The sequence below is a fragment of the Tyto alba genome, unplaced genomic scaffold (assembly GCF_018691265.1).
Source record: "Tyto alba isolate M040663 unplaced genomic scaffold, T.alba_DEE_v4.0 Super-Scaffold_47, whole genome shotgun sequence".
Classification (NCBI taxonomy): Eukaryota; Metazoa; Chordata; class Aves; order Strigiformes; family Tytonidae; genus Tyto; species Tyto alba.
In genome coordinates this window covers 25,531,752-25,551,663 of record NW_024881323.1, presented here as the reverse complement: position 1 = coordinate 25,551,663, position 19,912 = coordinate 25,531,752, and the positions used below count along the sequence as shown (strand labels likewise).

At 47.1% G+C, this 19,912-nt stretch overlaps 1 protein-coding gene and 1 pseudogene across 1 annotated transcript; both read right to left on the bottom strand.

The window, feature by feature from the left end:
* Nucleotides 1–3,203: 3,203 nt before the first annotated feature.
* Nucleotides 3,204–6,018, bottom strand: LOC122154784 (annotated as a pseudogene).
* A 4,087-nt stretch (nucleotides 6,019–10,105) lies between these two features.
* Nucleotides 10,106–19,406, bottom strand: LOC122154793 (protein ELYS-like; the record flags this gene model as incomplete). The annotated part of the gene is made up of 7 exons (XM_042806598.1): nucleotides 19,104–19,406; nucleotides 15,883–16,033; nucleotides 12,906–13,038; nucleotides 12,638–12,819; nucleotides 12,106–12,167; nucleotides 10,317–10,464; nucleotides 10,106–10,230 (listed from the first exon to the last, which is right to left on the bottom strand). Coding segments are annotated over exons 1-7 (810 nt in total), but the record flags the coding sequence as incomplete, so codon positions are not given.
* Nucleotides 19,407–19,912: the final 506 nt, after the last annotated feature.

Sequence of the window (19,912 nt, the reverse complement as noted above, 5' to 3'; positions counted from 1 at the left end):
GCAAAACTTGAGAGCTGAACTGATTTACAGGGTTAAATAGGTGGCTAAACAAGAGATATTCCATACACATGGGAATGCAAACTACTCCAAGTTACTACGTTCTGCAAGTTCTCTGCGCTATTGAAAATGGCACCGTAAGAAAGTTCATGCTCTGAAGCCTGTGCACTGGAATCCACTACATGTCCAGTCACAAGCACTCGGGTTGAGAATATGTCCAGTATCTTCTGCCAGCGCAAAACCAAGGAGTGTGGGAAAGGCAGGAAGTGTAAGTCAGGGGCCTGCACTAAGCACAAGTCAACACGTTGAAAAAAGCGTTGCCAATGGCAAAGCCAGTATCGCAGGACGCTGCTGCAGCCAGCCAGCCTGACCACTCTGCCAGCATTCACAGCTAGCACAGATCAAGTTCCAACTGGGACAACTTCTTTGCAGCAGTTTTGCTGCATTTGCTTTTTGGTGCTTGTCAGCGTTTCAAAGTAAACAGCGGGACAGCCTTTTGCACTGCATCCGGGGGCTCCAGAGAGTCAAAAGCCCTCACCTCCCTCCACCCGCTGGCAAAGCTCCGCCTTACGCAGCCCAGGACACCAAGAGCCTTCTCTGCACGGGGGCCACTTCTGCCTCACGGTCAGCTTGGTGCCCAGCAGGCTCCCAGGGTCTCTCTGCCAAGCCTCTTTCCAGCTGGGCAGCCCCCAACACATGCTGGTGCATGGGGTTGTTCCTCCCCAGGTGCAGGACTTGGCCTTTCCCCTTGTTGAACTGCCTGAGGTTCCCGTCAGCCCATTTCTCCAGCCTGTCAAAGTCCCTCCGCGTGGCAGCGTGACCCACCGGGGTATCACCTCTCCACTCAGACCAAAACAGGAGTTTTACTCTAAAAGGCCACGAGCATATCGGAGACCGTCTGCCTCGGAATTCTACAATCAGGCTTATCTCACTCAAGCGCAGCCTACAGATTCTCCTGCAGAGTCTGTGCGGCTGCTCCATAAGCACGAATCTACAGCAGCAGGTGAGAAGAAGAAAGAGTTTCAGCTCTCTAGCCCAACAACCCCCAGCAGAGAAGATCCCGGAGCTGATGCAGCCCACAGCTTTGACTTCCCTTTAAATGAAAAAACAAGCCAAACCACCCCAGAACTTGACGCTAGAGCCAGTTTACCCAGCTACCTCCTGTGGCTATTCCCTGACAAAACTCCGCTGTCATCCAAGGGGTGCAGTCCCTGCCTAACACGGCAGAGTTTGCAAAAGCTCCCGACGTCAGTTCTGAAATGATGCTCTTTTTCACACCGCTTGGTGTACCTGGACAGACGGACGTAGGTGCTGAGTGCCTCAGCACAGAACACACACGCAGCCTTCCTGGCAGAGGGAGACCGTAGTCAGCAGGACACCTCCAGCGCGCCACCCCCCAGTGACATCTCACCGCTTGCCCCTCGCATCACAGATTCCAGAATCACAGCATCACATGAAGACAAAGGCCTTCCAGAATCTCTGGAGGTCACCCGGCCCAGCCCCCCTGCTCAAGCAGGGTCCGCCAGGGCAGGCTGCCCAGCACCCTGGCCAGACAGCTGTTCAATCCCGAATGCTGAAACATACTTTTACAAACAGCAACCTGACAAGCTGAACTGCGGGGACATCTGCAACACAGGCAACAGGCCTGGGTTTTTGGTGACTCTCTCCTACAGATTTAAGTATGTTCTCCCCACGCGAGGGAAACAACGCCACACCAGCAAAGCCTAACTTTTTTTTACCACGCACTCTAATCAAAAGAAGCCTATGCACAATAACCTCCCTAGCAAAGTATATGCCCATGAGAAACTATCACCTAATTAATTAAACAGCTGTGTAGTTTGTGGCAAGATGCAGCTCATTTTAAGTTAAAAACTGAACGGAACTTGGAAGCGTGTCTCCTTTGTTTCCCCACTGGGGGGAAAGGATGGCTATCATATATATATATATATAAAATACATATCTATAAAACGTATATAAGCACATATCATAAACATACATATAACAGATACCCTTCGGGCTTTGAAACTGAGAGAAAATGAGCTCCTAACAAAAATTCAGCGTAAATTTCATTTCACTCTACTCAGAGCAGTCCCCTCATCTGTTTCCACCTCAACTAGCCACCCACTCATACAGAGTTCAAAAAAGATGAATGGCCTCTTGCAGGATTTTGATTTTGCACGGTTACATTCCTTACAATACCTAAAGCCGTCCTCACGGTCTGTCTTCTCTGGTTTGCAAAACAGCAATAAATACGCCCTGTTTTGGGTATAATCGTAGCGCACCCACCTTTAAATTTCTTTGTCAGCTTTGTGAGAGGAGGAGAGAAAAGGAAGGACTCCTTTTCCTCAACAGGCCGTTTCTGATGCATGGCAGTTCTGCAGGATCTGGTTCTTGAAACAGGATCTGTTGAAGTTCTTGATCCTTCATCACGTCCTGACAGGTTTATGTCTTCAAGCAGCAAAGGACTGCCATCAGGTCCTCGGCAGAAGGCCTCCTCCCCTGTGCTCTCCTTCAATAACGATCGTCTCTTTCTGCCCCGACGGGCTCTCCTTACTGGACTCTGAAACAGAAAAGGCCCAAACAATAGGCCTCAAACCAAAGTTGACTTCTGAGTGCATTCCCCCACCAGCAATCAGCATCTTAGCAGCAGAATGAAGCAACCAGCACCTTATCAGCATGAAAATGCAACCCTGGGAACAATCCCTGGGAACTGTAAGTAAACAATAGGAAGTAACTATAAATCCCAAATGTAAAGAAAAACAGAAACTCCTCAGACGTGCCCGGATCCTGGCCAGATCCGGACACGCCTGAGTGAGGCATGTCAATCTACCAGGTATCTCCTGTGCATTTCGTTTAGACTTGTTTGTTAAACTGTATAAAAGCCAGACCCTCTCACAGCACAGACGGAGACCTCACCTACGAGTGGACACACTGCGTAGGACTTCCCAATTTCTGGGAAAGGCTCTCTGATCCTTCGCTGTGACGGGGCTCCCCAGCTGATGCACGGGTCGGGGTGATGGTAAAGTATGAGGGCAATTGGTGATGGATCTTTCTTAATCACTATAGCCAGCTTTATGTAGTAACGACTAGGTGCATTACCTTGCTTATTCTTTCTGCTGCTTTAAACAGTAATGTCTAGGTGCATTACCTTGCTTATTCTTTCTGCTGCTTTAAGGTAAAATAAGCCTATTTCTTTAACTTGGTGTCTGTGTCCTTTGTGTTAACCCCGTCAATTGGCAAACCAGACTCCCGGGTGTGGCTGATTCCTCATTTGCCTGTGGAAGTTCTTGCTCACGAGTATCCGTTTTTTCTGGCTTGGCATGTGGAACTCTTCTTCTGCCCCTAGGAGAACCAAGGATTTCCACTCTCCCACCTGCACGTATGCCTTCCTGAGTACAGGCAGATTCTTTGCCTGCCAAGAAAATTTGTGCCCCCTTCCTCGCGCGTCTTCTAGGAGTGACAGGAAGTTTAAATCCTGCCCGAGGAAGCGATGATTTAGACAGATCAAGGGCAGAATTTTCCAAAACTTCTGATGAACTCCTCTTCCTCCTTCTGCCTCTTTTAGTTGGCACAGGTAAGAGGAGTTGGTCACTAGGCAGCCCCTCCTGATCCTTGACAATACTGCCAGTAAATTGTCAATCAATGAGTTTCGGTTTTCTTGCACTTCTGCTGGGACTGACTGCCTGTTTAATCTTCTGATCGGTGGCACTCTGGCCAGCTTCTTGACCTCCTGCTCAACTTTTTCTTCCTCTAGTCCTTTTGGAAGGAGCAGAAGCAATAATGCTACCTTCAGCAGGAGAACTTTCCTCGCTAGCCTCTTGCGAGACTTCAGAAGCAGCTTCCTCTGCTCTCCTTAATCCTCCTCTTGGAGTAACAGCTATGGGCAGCCTGCTGACGGACAACGCTTGTCCATCAGAATGGCTGCTTTCTACTTTTTCTGAATTAGTCAGTTTAGGCTTCCTACCTCTCCTAGGAGGAACAGGCATCACAGGTATTTGCTCATCTCGAGTATTTCCTCCCGTTTCAAGTCTACAAGTCTCAGGTGCTCCTTTTGTTCGCTTGGTACTTCTCCCAGGAGACATTCAAACAGAACCGGTCTGTCTGTCTGCAGCAGTTGATGAGTGCCTTCCGAGGGAATGCCTGGACTTCCACTCAGTTGTCCCCTTGTGTGTGTTCTAGCAGTGATGCCATACTCTACTTGATGCCTCCTGGTTTCATCTTCCACTCCCGTCACAGGTGATTAAGGGAGCCTTTGCCTTCTGGAATCTAGTGACCTTTGTCCTGGTTCGGGCTGGAATTGAGTTCATGTTCCTTTTCGGGAGCGAGAAGAATGCTGCCAGCACACTGAGCTTTCAAGGACTCTCCAAATCCCTATGTCCTGCCTTTGCGCAGGCACAAAAGAAGCAGGGATGGGACACGGCTGAAGCACCGGGCCCGGACTGGCCAACGGGCTATTCCACGTCATGTAACATCACGCTCGCTATGTAAAGGAGGGGTGGGCGGGAAGGGGCTCTCTCTCGCTTCCGGGATTGCAATCGCGGGGTCTTAGTATTTCGGGATCGCTAGCCGGGAACGGGCTGGGTGTCGGTCAGCGGGTGGTGAGCAACTGCACGGTGCATTGCCCGTTTCTAATTTCTATTACTGTCACCGTTTTATTTTATTACCATTAGTAAACTGTTTCTATCTCAACCTGCAAGTCTCCCTTTGCCCCTCCAATTCCCTCCCCCATTCCCAGGTGGGGGAGGGAGGCCGAGCGGCTGCGTGGTTGTTAACCGCTTCTTAAACCCTGAAAAGATGTATTTAGCACGTCAGTATGATATGAACAGATAGCTGCTCGTCTAGTGGAATGGAAGACAAGTTCAGCTTTACCGATTCGTTCCTATGTTACTGAAAAAAGAACATGTCCCAGCACTCACTGAGTCTCAAGGTTAACTTGTTCTAAGAGCCTTGAAGTGACAGGGCAAACTTTCGGGTTTGATTTCAGAAGTGATCAGTAAAACAGAAAAAGATACGTGAGGAGAAGGCTGTTAAGCAGTTTCACAAAACAGTTTCCCAGGTTTTTGAAGCTCTGAAAATGACTCTGAGATATAAAGAGCTCTCGGTGTCCCTCAGCTGCATCACATTCACCATCGTCACTAGCTGGCAATTCACGTTCAATCTGTTGCTCTGAAGCAGCACAGCTGTGTTGAAGATTGCCTGGTGGATGGAGCTCACTACACGGCGATGTTTCAGGAGCTGCTTCTGAGGTTTCTGCCGTACCCACACTATCTTCAATAACCTGAAGGTAAAAAATGTCTGTTAATGCATTCTTAATTACCAGACAGACTAACTTCAAGCTGAGCTTCGTGAAACTGAGGACAGTGAAATGCTGCTTTTCCTTTCAGACCACCACCACGTGTAAAGTGGGAAACATACAATCTACTCCCTGCCACAGATAACAGTTCATGCGTTTAAGGGACAGAGAACAGACTATTCCATTTATGCAATGACACGCTCCATTTCTGCTCTTTCTGTTCCTGGATAACGATTTGCCACCACCCGTGAACGTGAGCAGTTTCACAACACAAGCTGCACACACGACCGGCAGCAATCGTCACGCTGCAGAACTTTCTGGACTGACCACAAATCCACAGGTCGTACAGACAGAGAACGCTTCCCTCTGCTTCTTCCAAGCCAACCAGCAGCCCAGTTCTCTTCTGCCAGGAAAACTCCTTTACCACACGCACAGTGGGAGGCTGTTTATTTGCTCCCTGGAAACGGTACGCAGAGAGCCGCGCTCCTGTCACAGAGCTCACCGCCTGGAGTTGAGGACCACACGCCTGCCACGCCAGGCCATGGCTCCCTGGAAGAGAAACGCAAGAGGACTTAAGCAAAGGTCCAGCAGAAGACTGAAAACTGCCGAGAAGTCACAGTCACCGCCCTTTCCTTCAGTAAAAGTACCGAGCAGAGGAAGACCAACCCGCCCGATTCCGGTCAAGTAGTTAAAGCCACCCGTTGAAATCCTCAAGGAATGTATCTGAAAATTAACACCTTTGGTATTTTGCATTTGTACTTGTCAGTCCCCTCTCGGCCCTTCCTCACTTGGCAGGCTTCCCAGTCCTTTGATCATCTTTGTGGCCCTTTTCTGGACCCTCTCCAGCCTGCCCACATCTTTTTAGTACAGCGGGGACTAAACTGCTGGCAGACTCGAGGGTGGGCTAGCCAGTGAGCAGGAGGAAAACCCGTCTCTGGGAAGACCGGGTGTCTCAGCCAGCGGTGAGGGAGGGAGCCCAGGGTGGGGGCACAGAAGATAGCTGGGCTTGAGGCCATGCTGACTCCTGGGGCTCTGTAAACGAAGGGCGTGCGTGGGAACCCCCGGAGTGACAGCACGCCCGCGGTGTCACTCGCGAGCTTGAATCGCAACAAGCCGGAGAGGAGGCCTCAATCTGCTGACTTCAAAACAAAATCTGGTCAGTCAGTAGCAGCAAGGCTATGGTTCAAAATCAAACGTAAAAATAAAGAGCCACGACATGCTTTTTTTCCTCTGTCCAAGAACTGTGCGTAATAGGAGTAACTCGACTGCCGGGCTGGGCGAGCCGAGGACTCAGGCCAAGGAGGAAGAACGTAGCCGACTCAGTATGAGTGATAAAGTGTGCTTCAGTTTATTGATTTTCATTACAGCCTTTTATAATCCTTCTACTAATTATGCCTACTAGTCACTAGCTGATTGGCTTAAGCTCTAAGGGTCGTATTCTCACGGTCCACCTACTTGCAGTTAGCTTACAGCACAAGTTTCTCATAACACTAAGTTTCTCACGCTACTATTTCTGATTCCTGTTTACTTGTTTTCGATACACAACAGTACCGTAACACAATGTTTCTCAGACCACCGTTATCATAACACTAGGTTTCTTAGACCACTATTCCTAATTCCTCTCAACCTGTTTTCGACACACCACGGTACACAAGGCTGAAGTGTCCTTGACATTCCTCAGGTATCAGCAGCTGCGAGCAGCTGCAAGCAAACCCTAGTGAGGCCCAGCATCAGCAGCTAGAGCAGGCTCTGATCGTACAATTGCTCGGTGGGCTCAGGACCCTTGTCTCTGAGCCATTCTCCAACACTCGACTACAGATAGGGATTTCATTTCCACATTGGTACGGCAAGCGAGATGGGAAGGAATGAGTTTCCACAGAAACACGTTCACAAACGGCATCCCTGCGTCGTTCCTGCTGGCACACAGCGGGGGAGGCTGGTTTGGGAGGACAAAGCACTTTCTGAAGGGGAAGGAACACAGGAGTAAATCGCAAGCAGCCCTCAGTAACCAGGGCAGTACTCTCACAGACAGACGGCCCTGCTGCACGGGCGTGAAGCTTTCTGCTTCCAGCAGTGCTCGAATCCGCTGGACAACCAGCGCAGGATGCTGATGGAGTGGGAGCATCCAGCAGCTACAAAAGCTGTACTGCATGGCTGAAAACTTGGCCTCTGCTGTAGCGGAGAGGCGCGGCACTGTAAAGCTTCTGTACCCTATGAAGCTGTATAGAAGGCGGCATTAATTTTCCTTACCGAGGTGCTGGAAAGACTTTCTCATGCATACCCATCTGTAAATCCAGCTGTACTACCTCAACTTTGTTTCCCACAGTATTTTAGAGGATCCACTCTGTCTTGTACCGGAAGCTGCTCCAGAGTCACGGTTCCCATTTTTCCGATTTGAGAGTAACCCAGCCTTTTAAAGTACCGCCTGGAAAGGTCTTGGAAAGAAGTGACACTTTGCGCTAATCCCACCTGGCACTGCTTGTACTTTTCCCAATGCTGGGTGGCTTTGAAGAGCTCTTTGCACACAACGGGCACCGGGCCTCTGTTTGCAGCGCAGCCGATCGTCCAACAGCTCTTCCCGAGCCGGCCTGCCCGTACGCCAGCAGAGCAGCGTTATAACCTTGCCAGGCGTTCTCCAGCGCTCCTTGGGCCAGATCACACAACACCTCGCTCTAAACAACGATCGAGTGCATCCTCTTCACAGATGAGCAAGCAAACGCATACACAAGCACTGCTGCCCGGGACGCGTGCCCCCACTAACAGGTTGAATCAAGATTTGCAAACGTGCTTGAAAGTAATACCGAGTTCCGGGATGACGGGAGCGTAGGCAAAAGCTAGGTAAGGCTTCCAACCAGTAAACCGACCCGTGCCAGTCACCTGCAGTACGCTTACATGAACGTTAATAATGGGAGATAAACTAAATGAGCAGTCTACGACCGTGTATTAGCTACAACTGCTTGTAGTTGGTTCTTTGAGTAAAATCTTACCTGGCCTGCATAGCTGTTGGATCCGGCTGAGACGAGCATACCGTTCTCGCCCTTTCGGAAGCCACTACGAGACCACTAGGCTAGATGAAACGTAAAGGCCTTCCAGCGCCCTGGATTCTGAGGGCCACATATGCTTGTGCTGTTGGTGCTCACAGAAATCACACACTACTTCCCTGCACCCTTCTCTGTGTACTGAAAATACGGTTGTAGCACCAAAAGGCAAGCGATCGGTCACCCAGCGATAGCTCCTGCTTTTGTCTGCATTTAAGCCAAGTTGAACAGCAAGGCACACCACAGCAAGGACTGCTGTGGGATAAGCCTGCTCTTAAACTATGCCAGGGGATACACAGCCAAGGAGGAAGCGACCTGAACCAACGGACACGTCGGTAACTGTAACTTGCATTTTTCCCTCTCCCTCGCATACTGGTCATCCACACGGCAGAGGGCTTTGAAAAACACATTTATTTTAGGAACGGCTTGAATTCAACAGGAACCACAGAACATTTATCTCCAAGCACATCCAAGAGACTCGTTACCTGGACTACTTTGCCGAGAAAAAAAAAAGCATTCCTGGATTGGAAACCTGCAAGTTTTGCACAGAAGACAAAAGTACCAACAAAATAAGAAAAAACTGCTACCTTCTTACTTGAGAGTCTACAATTTCATAGTATTTTCAGATTGGCCTAGACTAAGAGGTGAAAAGCACTGCCTATCAACTCATGAGAAAACACGGGCTGGCTGCTGCCTGTAGCTTGTTTTTTCGCCACCAGAAATCAACAGCTAAGCTATTTGCGATTCGGCACATGGGAACAGATGAAAAACCGCCAGGTGATTTTGCATCGTGATACTCCAAAGTAGTTTGGTCTGAACGGGCAGAGAAGTTGCTGTTTTCTTTGCTGACATCCATTTTCTCCAAACCATCTCCAGGTATGCTTTTTGAAAACGCTTCCACTTCAGCACGATCCTCCTCAGGATTGCTCAGAGTAAGCACAGTTGCCTTATCTCTAGTCTCAGACGATGCATCCTCCGCCATTCCATGATGATGCTCCCATGAATCCCCAGGCAGTGCTATATCATCGTTGGTTACCTTTATTAAAATACAAAAAAAAAAGCCAACAAAACCTCACAGTCAATAACATGCAGGTGGTTTTTGTAAAGGGAAGACAAAAACCCCCCCAACATATACTGATATTTGTGTCCCTAGTGTCCCAAAAACCACACTGCAACTCTGCCTCAGGGAGAGGACGAGGTACGGCTGGTGGCTCTGCAGCTCTAGCACTAGAACAAACAGGGAAAGGTAACTGACTTTCACTCCCCTGAAGTCCAAACATACCGGAATTCAGGTTTATTTGACCATCGCCCCTGAAGGAAAATCATCTGACAACCACCAGCCTCTTTTCCGCTCGTTACAATTCCGCCCGATGTTAAGAAGGAAGGAAGGCAGAAACGAAGCAGACACTGGGCAGGAAGCGGTCAAAGATCCCTGTTTGGCCACATAACCAAGTGTCTCAAAAGCAGTACACCGAGAGCTTGGTGGCAACCACAGTTCTAGTTTCAGCTGTCTTAAATTCTTGAAAACACATTTACCATCGTGTCAGTATAGGTCTTGGCCTAAATAAGATTATCATAGCCGAAAAAGTCTCTCTCCAAATATTACTTTGGATGAACTGATTACAAAAAAGCCAATCAAAGTTTATTCAGGTACACCTTCCTTCCAGAATACTAACATAATCCAAATGGATTTTTCGCTATTCCTCTCCACACACGTAGCTCAAAACTGAACTTTGTGAAAAGGCTGCTTACCTATCATATCGTGAGGAAAGGTTTTCTGCTCATTTCCTGCCCATGCTGCTCCAATTCTGGATAACACATTACTCATGAAAGTTGCTATGATATCCAGATATCCTGAATTGGCTGGTTTTCTTGCTCTTGATACTGGCTTTGGTCTCGCAACTGTAAAGCACAAGGGAAAACCTATCAGCCTTGTGTTATCAAAGTGAGCGTTTCTTGACCGCTGTATTCCCCGCGCTAAAAATTACCTCCTCTTAAGGCCGACGAAGGCAAATGGTAAGGCCTGGCTCTCTCTGCAGCCAGCTGCCTTTGAACTCTAGGAAGGATCTTCCGATATGGGCGTAATTCAGACTTTCTGGCACATGCCCCCTCTCTGAAGCGAGGATGGCGATCATTCTGATGAATAAAAAGCGTAAAGCAGTTAACTAATTACAGCGAGTGCACTGCACAGAACAGCAGCAAGTCATTCATGAAGTTACGGGACGACGTGCCGGCTGTACTGGAGCTGGCAGCAGTAATTGTTTACCACAGCCCACTTCCTTGGGAGCAGGTGATCATGTCTGGTGCAGCCAGCTGATGTTTGCAACAGCTCGCATCCCAGTGAGACCCCCCCGTCGTCAGCTGCTGCACTGAGCCCAACGCTCGGAGACACCGACGGGGGCCACGGGGGGTCTGAGGCAAAGATGCTTTGTGTTGCGCATGACCAGCACGGCCTGCACGCTTCCTTGCGCGTATCTGTGGCACAGAATTTATAGACGGGTCTCTAGAGACAGGCCTATCAGGGCTGTTCCCCGTCAAACTCCCTAGTTTGGATCTAAGAGTACTATCACTTCTGCTGACTAAAGCCAACACCTGCAGCTCAGTGCAACTCGCAAATAATGGGAACATCAGGTTACCACGTCTTGTAGCCTCTACAGCCCTGTCAGGCAAGATGGATGTATTTCCCCCTTGATTCCCTCATAGGCAGACACCTGACCCAAACTGGGTGGCTGGACATCAGCTGGCCTGGGAGACAGACAGCCAGCTGCAAGACACCTCTTGCAGCTATCATGAATGGCTTCACGTATTAAAGGACCAGATTTCTTCAAAAAATTCAAGGTCTGAAACGTCAATCAAAAACTACAGATTAAGACAGCAGTATTATTCAGTCACTAAGGGTCTGGCTAACCACTAAGAGAAATAGGATAATTGTTCACTTAGACTCTCGGGAAGCTCACATCAGCAATATGCTTTGCGTTAGCAATCCGAGTAAGCATTACTACGTAGAGTCGTAAGGACGGCAGCCAAACTAGCAGTTACAGTTTCTAAAAAAAAATCCTGTAAAACAAAATATTGGCCCTTGCAATGCTTAAGTATTTTCTCCCTTCTCTGTCAAAACACGGGCCTTTCTTTTTCCCTGAACACTGACACAAATTACTTTCTGTACAAGCTAAAACTAACACACAACTTCAAATCACGCTTTGCATGAGCCTTTATAAGCCTCTCTGTGCAGAGGCTGATTTATGTTGGCAATACGTAGTGAGCTGAAACTTAATTCAAAATTATTTGCCACAAGCTGTGCCCTGGCTTGGAAGTTAGAATTTGGCCAGGGTCGGGAAAAAAAAAAAAAAAAATTTCTTCTCAAATACTTCTCAAACACAGTTTTTCACTTTCTCCATTCTGTCCTCCTTTTTCAAGCAGACCAGGGATCAAAACCCTAACTCAAGACTACACAGGCAGTGCGACTGAAGGGTAATAGAGAAGAAACAGCTTTCTTCTTAGGAACGCTTTTGTTCTTGCTCCTAGAGCAACGTTGTATTCCCTTCTAGACGTTCAGTCTCGGATCGCGCTTCATCAGGAGGCAGTGCTCACTTTACAGTTCCAAGAGCAGACTGAAAACATTCTCATTTGCATAAAACTGGCAGGGTACAACTGCAATTATGCGTGTGGTGGGCAGGACGAGCATAAACCCATCTCTGACAGTGAAAGCAGTGCAGGAGAAAACTTGGAAAAGGTCCATCTCTTCACATTCTCAATAAAGATTCGGTAAATGATCACCTCCTTCTGGAAGCTGGTGCAAGTCATATGGACAACTCCGGAGTTCAGCAAGCACGTACCATCTGCAGAAACAACCAACATTTGACAAGCTTCCATACGCTCACAGTTACGTTATGACCAGTTTACAGTTTTTAAACAGCAGTATCTGGAAAGACAGATCTCAGTGCCCATCTTCCTCACCAGATCACTTACAGACTTTTTAAAAAAATAATTACTGCGTCTAGAACTTTCATCTCTAGCGCAATCGAGGTGCTGTGCTTTGAGCTTCAGTTCAAAGTCATTTCATTTTATAACCATCACCTCTTCGCAGGCTCTATCATAAAAGCACCAAACCCCAAAACTCAGCACACTCTCGGATGTGTTTCACAATTTTAAATCCCACCTTAGTGCAACGTAATTTGAGTTGGGTTTGTGGGAGCTGGGGGTTTGGGGGTTTGGGTTTGGTTTTCGAGTGACAGAGAACAAGAGAACTATTTCATGTCATCTGACCTCAGTTTGAGCTTATCACTATAAAAAGCAGTGAAATACCTACCAAAATTATAGGAGCTTGGATTAAAAAACTGATCAGGTGGTGGATAGGAAGGAGGCACTCCGCGACAGAGACTCTGCTCACGTACTCGAATATCCAAAACGAGGCTTGGAGAAGTCATACTTAGTCCAGTATCCAGTGACCACAGCGCAAAATAGGGGCAGTCGTGAAGGAGTTCTTCCGGCCTTAAAGAAAACAAGTGCATAAGCTAAATGCCAACTTTCAGATGAATTATCTGGGGGGACACTGAAAAGAAGCTAAGAAAATCTACCTCAGTGAATCTGGCATTTGAGCGTGATACCAGCGGTTAATGTCAAATACACCCAAGTAAGTAGATGGCTTTCCCTCACCATACGTATTCACTTGCCAGCTGAAGACTGATACACTGGTCTCAGGAGATATTACTGTAAAAGACAAGACGTTGTTTCTTATTGTAGAAAACATGCCGTATCCGATATTTTTAAAGCACCGCTTCCTAGTTTGGTTTAATTCTGTTCTACCACTCATGCAAAAACAACACTGACTAAGAATAAGAAAAACAATTCACGGAGTAGCAAACACCTCTGTGACAGGTTCCAGGCATCCTGCCCCTTTTTCTTGTTCGGATTGTATCCGTTCCAAGCCAAATCAGATACATAATTAGTAGCTTATTAAGTTTGCCACGCATTAAGAGTTGAACAAGACATTTAGCTAGATGAACAGCTGAGCAAAAAAAAAATATGCTAGGAACACAGACACTGCTTCTTTTAGAAAGCACACAAATAGTCATCGTATACACTTGTATCACTTAGCCAGCATTACTAATTTCCAGCTTTGTCTCAACCACACATTTTCAGAACAGCTCCTCTCCTGCATGTCCGCACCGAAAGAACACAATTATCACACAAAACAAATACAGAAACAAAAGTTACAGGTATTTTTTCCATGCCTCATACTTCAGAAAAAGGAGGCAGAAAGGGTTTTTTTGTTGCCGTTTGGGTTTTTTTTTGGTTTTCTTGGGGGTGTTGGGGGTGGTGTTTTTTTTGTTTCCAACAGGTTTTTAGAAGGCACTCCTCTCAGAAACATGGCACAAGTGGAGAAAATCCAAAGGTGCTTTGATTAGATTTTGACACACCGTTGCTCGAGGATGGCATCACAAAAGACACGGAAGTTGCCGCTTCAGGACTAAGTCAAAGACAATCAGCAGAAATAGCCTAGAAAGGTCATGCAAGTGTCTTTGTGACACCAGACAGAAGTCAAGGCCCGTAAGAAGCGGGGGAAGGTGACTAACGCAGTCAAAACAAACGGCTATGCAAGTTATCACTGCAGCAGGCTCGAAGATATGGTCAGAGCGTAACTGGATTTGTAAACCCAGAGAGGTATATTTAATTACTGCAAGATAATGAAAGACACCATAAGAGTTTTAACTGTGTACATGGCAAGGAAAGCTACCGCTGCATCCTGGATCCTGCTCTCCCTATCACCTGGGAGCAGGAGTAACAGTCCATCACCTCCTGACAGACTAGTACCTCTGTACCTGGCAAGTGGCCGAGGGAGGGCAATAACAGCACTGCGCATCCAGCAAGTTCTGGGCCTGCGCAACTGGTGGAAAACACCCAAATAGCTCATCATGGGAGCTGGGCCAGAGTGGAAAAGTCCCTAACGAAAGTCAGTTATCCTGGAGCCCATAAACAGTGACCCCAGGTGAGACCCTCTGAGCTCTTCTCCTGGATCGCAGTGGGCCTGTGACCAGCATCTCCCCTGAGTTGGGACGCCTCTCAGCTATCAACTCCTCGAGGCACCGTCTGCTGTCGAAGCCAATGATGGGCTGGGCAAAGTCGCCCCCCTCGGGTCTCAGTTATTGGCTGTTGAGGAATGATGATGCTTTGCAAGTATTTGCTCTAAGCTTGAGAAGAGGGAAATTTTAACCGTAGGCTAGCTTTTCTTCACCCGCCTCTCTACTTATCTATGTGTTTGGGTATACACAGTTGTTTTTACGAGTGTGGGTACATACAATTTCACTGGATCCAAATATTTTTGTCTGTCTGTGTGTTTGTACATCTTGTGTTTATGAATAAACATATGTACTTAGATAGATAGATAGATACGTAGATAGATCGATAGACAGACAGACAGATAGACAGACAGATAGGTATACGGATAGAGAGAGAGAGATAGAGAGAGAGATAGAGAGATGGAGAGATAGATTTAGGATACCACACAGTAAGTCATTGCGATTCTTGTCATTTTTGAATCTGTACAGTTAAGTCACTATTTTAATCATAACGTATTTTACTGAATTATTTTGTAAATCATTCAGGTGGTTAATGATTAAGTGCTGCTACTCATTAATAAATCTCAATTTGCTGCCAAACTATTACCATGTTAGTATACCCATCCATGACACCTGGGAGAAGAGACCAACCCCGACCCTGCTCCCACCTCCTTTCAAGTAGCTGTAGAGAGCGACAAGCTCTCCCTCAGCCTCCTTTTCTCCTGGCTAAACAACCCCTGCTCCCTCAGTCGCTCCTCCTAAGACTTGTTCTCCAGAACCTTCAACTTCAAGGTGCGGCCTCACCGGGGCTGCGTACCGGGGGACGGTCACTGCCCCAGTCCTGCTGGCCACACTATTGCTGATACAAGCCAGGATGCTTTGGCCGCCTTGGCCACCTGGGCACACCTCTGGCTCACATTCAGCCGGCTGCCGACCGACACCCCCAGGTCCTTTCCCGCTGGGCAGCTCTCCAGCCACTCTGCCCCAAGCCTGTAGCGTTGCGTGGGGTTGTTGTGACCCAAGTGCACTCGATCCCCTCATCCAGATCGCTGATACAGATCTTAAACAGAACTGGCCCCAATGCTGAGGCCTGGGGAACACCACTTGTGAGTGGCCGCCAGCTGGGTGCAGATACAGACATAGGTGTGAACAGGGAAAAAAAAAATATTCAGATCACATTCCTAAGCAACGCAGAGAATGATCTTCTTTTTCCAAGAAGACAGCTGGAGGAATAAAATGACTGACAAACGTTGCAGAGATGGCCCTACTATACAGTGCTATAGCATGTCAGCAAGCACAAAATAAACCCCAATTTCCCCCTTAAGGAAGTCCCACAAAACTCAAGCAACCCTTTTGTCTATTTAAATAAGCCCAACAAGCTCGTCTCTACAGATACTCAAGACTTTCTGACTTTCTGTGGGTACAGAACAACATTCACTGCTTAGATTCCCAAACTACTTTTTTAGAATAACCAAGCACGGACATCAGAACAAACCTTCATTAACGCTATCCTCTCCGTCAACCGGCTTGGGAAATTTTTCTACAGTCTGGCAGCTCAGAAATTTGGTATTGCCGGTCGGCCCTCTCCAGGGAAAGACTCCACACGTGAGATCTAAACTGAACCTTTCGTCACAGTATTCCAAACCCTGGGGAAAAAAGGAGAGACAAAAGGTCACTTTGGCGATATGAAAGAATCTATGTACCAGAATGTAACATAATATGCACCTTATACTGTGTTTTCCCATGAGCTTCTTTCTGATGGCAAACAGAAACAACATCTGGCACGCAAGAGAATCAAGCGTCAAATCCTAAGGGGTATCTTTGGCTGTAAAGGCTTTGCACATTTTCAAAATTTAGCATTCCCCTATCATTATTCGGTTCTAATCATGTTTTGCAGAAATCCTTGCAACACCAGGGTTTCTTTACAAACCGGAGGACAGATCTACAAAGAGGTATCTGAAATCAGGCGATACATACGCATGCAAAGCTCTTTGCTCTTGATTACAGGACTGAGGATGTTAGAGAAGTCTTGGCACTACAGCAGCTGAAGCTCTGTCAAGAGGTGTTATCTACTGGCACACCACCAGAGCGAAAACACATCCCTCTGTAGTAGCTGTGAGGACTTCTTACCGAGTAACCGTCTCCTTTCAAACCACATAAGCTTTTACCAGCTCCTCCTCTAATCTTGTCACACTAATGGGTGAAATATCCCCCGGTTCCTTCATCAAGCACGGCCACCAGCAAAAGGGGAAGCAGAGAGGATGTGGGAGGCACGCGGCCAAGGCGTTTAGGATCATGAATTACTACAGAGCCAGCAAACTACTTTGAGATATACCGAAACCCCAGCAGGATTGTGCTGAACCTCTGATACCACCTTTTCCTAGGGAAGCATTAATTGAAATACTGTCTTTCCAAATACAGAATTTGTTCAGGCTGTCTACCATGCAACACATCATTGTGTGTATTGACAAATAGCAGCTCTACAATTTAAAACAAAAACAAAAACAAAAACAAAAAAACAACTCACCAACACCCCCTCCCACCTAACACACAAAATACTACCACCAAGGAAAACCAACACAACAATCAATTGTACCACACTCTACCGAAGTTTCCTAAACTTTCAGAGCTCTAAAATGAACTGGTACGACACAGTACACTCCCATAGGATTTGATATGATACACCTAAATCACCTAATCTGAGAAGAGACAAACCTCCTCTTAACCGTTCTAGGAAATACTACTAATAAGTATCAAGGCTGGCTTTAAAAAAAAAAAAAAAAAAGGGTCTTTCATTACTGAAAAGAAAAATGCTGAATTATGCTCTGAAGCACGCACAGTTCATTCTATTTTATCAAGTAACTTCTGCAATAACAGACACCACCAGACACGTGCAGAGTAGAGAAGCCAAAACCACCTCTTTGAAAAACTAGCATGAAGCCCAAGCAACCGATCCCGTTTTCATTACAGAAGGAACGATCACTAAAACCAGTTTATAATAAATGATGTTGTCCAGAATGAGAAGTCCATCATTCCAAAAGACCGTTGCATCAGATAAAGTCCTCAAACTCCATAAGCCTTTTGGAGATTAATTTGAACGGCTATCAATTTCCTCTCTTATTCATCTATGAACAGCCACAGAGTTGGGGCAGAGGGGAAGGGAAAGAAGATACCAGTTCCTGCCTGAGACACCTTCTGAAGCAAACCACTGTATTTTACATTTTCCACTGGGGCAAGCAAATCTAAGCTGAGCAACTCCGCTGTATGGAAGGTGTTAAGTAATTACTTTGTGGACCAGTAAACTACAAGGACAGTTTTCAAACGAGATGCGCTGGTCAGACTCGGATATGAAAGCAGAGCCTCTATACTCTGTCCAGCCGCAGGCACTGTGTAGGACAAGGGCCAAGATGTGCTGCATGGCCACGCCTGGGGGCACTAGATTTACCAACTCCCGAGATGGCATAAAAATGATCTTTGTAAGCATAACTTCAACATTCCGTTACATTAATTGCTTGAGCACAGGCTTAAACCAGCCCTGAAGGCAGTGGAGACACAACTCTGATGCTTATTTACAAAACTACAGTGCCACATGTTCCAAAACTCCTATTTGTGACTTTTTACCATGGTAAGAAGTCAGTTGCACTGTCTCATAGCCTCAAGTCTGATTCCTGGAAAGTAAAGCACTGCTGTAGTAGACACAAGTCTTTCAACTTCCTCTGAATTCTATTCAATGAACGAGGGTCAACGCTAGCTTCCTCTTTGTTTACTCAAACTTGGCCTGGCAATCGGGAACAACTCTTACACTTTCTGCCATGGAAGATGGACAAGGATCTTGACTCAGCCAGTCATATAGGCAGAGAGCCATGTGGTACTGACCAATCTCTGACTACAAGGAAGTATTCTGAGACTGAAAGTGTCCACCGTCGAGCACAGGGCCTGGCTTAATGCATCTTTGGGGTTTGGGGAGGGGGCTTGGGAGTTGTTTTGGGGGGCAGTAGGTATCATCAGGTCTCAGTACGAAGCTACACGGCTCATCTGGAAGCGAGCTGAAGAACCCATCTTTTCTCCCCGGAGGCTCCAGCTGTTTAGTTCCTTCTTCAACTCCCTCCCGAGATTGGTTCCTGTTTCAATCTTCCACAGCACTCAGCACAGGGAAGCAGAGGGAGTAAAATATCTCAACCCAGAGACTGGTGCCTGACACCTGCTGGAAGCCTGTGAATGTACTACTGATTGGACAGTCTGCAGAGGGTCAGGAAGTCTTACAGTAATTACACCACAGCTTTCTCAGGTCACAAACACAACAACATTATTCAATCCTTTGGTGTGCTTTTTTAAAAACGGTGCCAAGCAGAATTTCTAGTAGACCCATTCTTAAAGGCTGCTGAAGGACCTCAGCTCTCTGAGGTGAAAATCTGGTGCTACTCACATCTTCAGTTAAGAAGAATTTTATTTGGAAAAGCTGCTGCCTCTTCGGGAGTTGCATGTATATGGGCTCTTTGCAGACGAATCTAGTTGGAACACACGACACTGCAGTGTGAAGTTGTATGACTTGTTCTCAAGAAGTACGGACAAAGGCCACGCCCAAGAAGACTCGGCAAAACATTTTTTTTTAGTCAGCTCTGAGTTTTGACGGCAAGTATTAGCCCAGCCAACTCAACTGCTACTCACGAAGAGGAAATTACTGTTTTCAGCTTTTGACATACGTGCACGTCTTACCTCGTACATGACCTGTCCTGATGCCAGGCGTTTTCTCTCATGAAATAGTAACTGCAACAGATGTAAACTCACAGCGTCACCTTCACTGAAAAAGGTACAAATTATGACATGTGATTACAAAGCTGCTTTATAGTCCTTGTCATCACCTCATCAGAGCTAGACCAAAGCCTTCTTAATAGCATGCTCTTGCTGAAAAGAAAAACCCACTGCCCAAAACATGACAACCGGTCACATTTAGCGGCTAAAACACAAAGGAGGAAATGCTGGCACTAACAGCTTTGGGGACAAATGCCAACCATGCAGTCTGAAAGCTTTAATATGCTGTAGGACTAACGTTTCTTGGAAACGGTTCTTCACCGTGAAGCGTTCTCAGCAAAACTGCTTTACAGTCACACCCAAAAAGATTGACACTCTCTGGACAGCTGGGCTGATCAAGTAGCTTGCTGATGCTGAAAGAGAGAGGTCTTTCTTTCTCCCCTCCCCTCCCCTCCCCACCAAACTTCCCGTCCCTCTCTTGCATACGCTGCACCCTTCCACCTTCTGATCTGATTCATTAGCCCGGCAGGAAACCATCGCCCTCTCTGCTCAACAGTGAGCGTTTGTGCCAGGTGAGCTGAACCGGCTCGTGAAGGCTCCAGAGGCTGCTGAAGCTGGCACGAGGTGACAGGCAATACTGTCACTCCCTCCTTCCGGGGCAGCAGGCTGCGGTAGCGGCACGTTTAGTGTTCCAGGTCTGCAGCCTCGGCTCCTTTCAGCGGCAGTTTCATACCACGGTGCGAATATCAAAGAAATCATGAAGCAGTCATCAA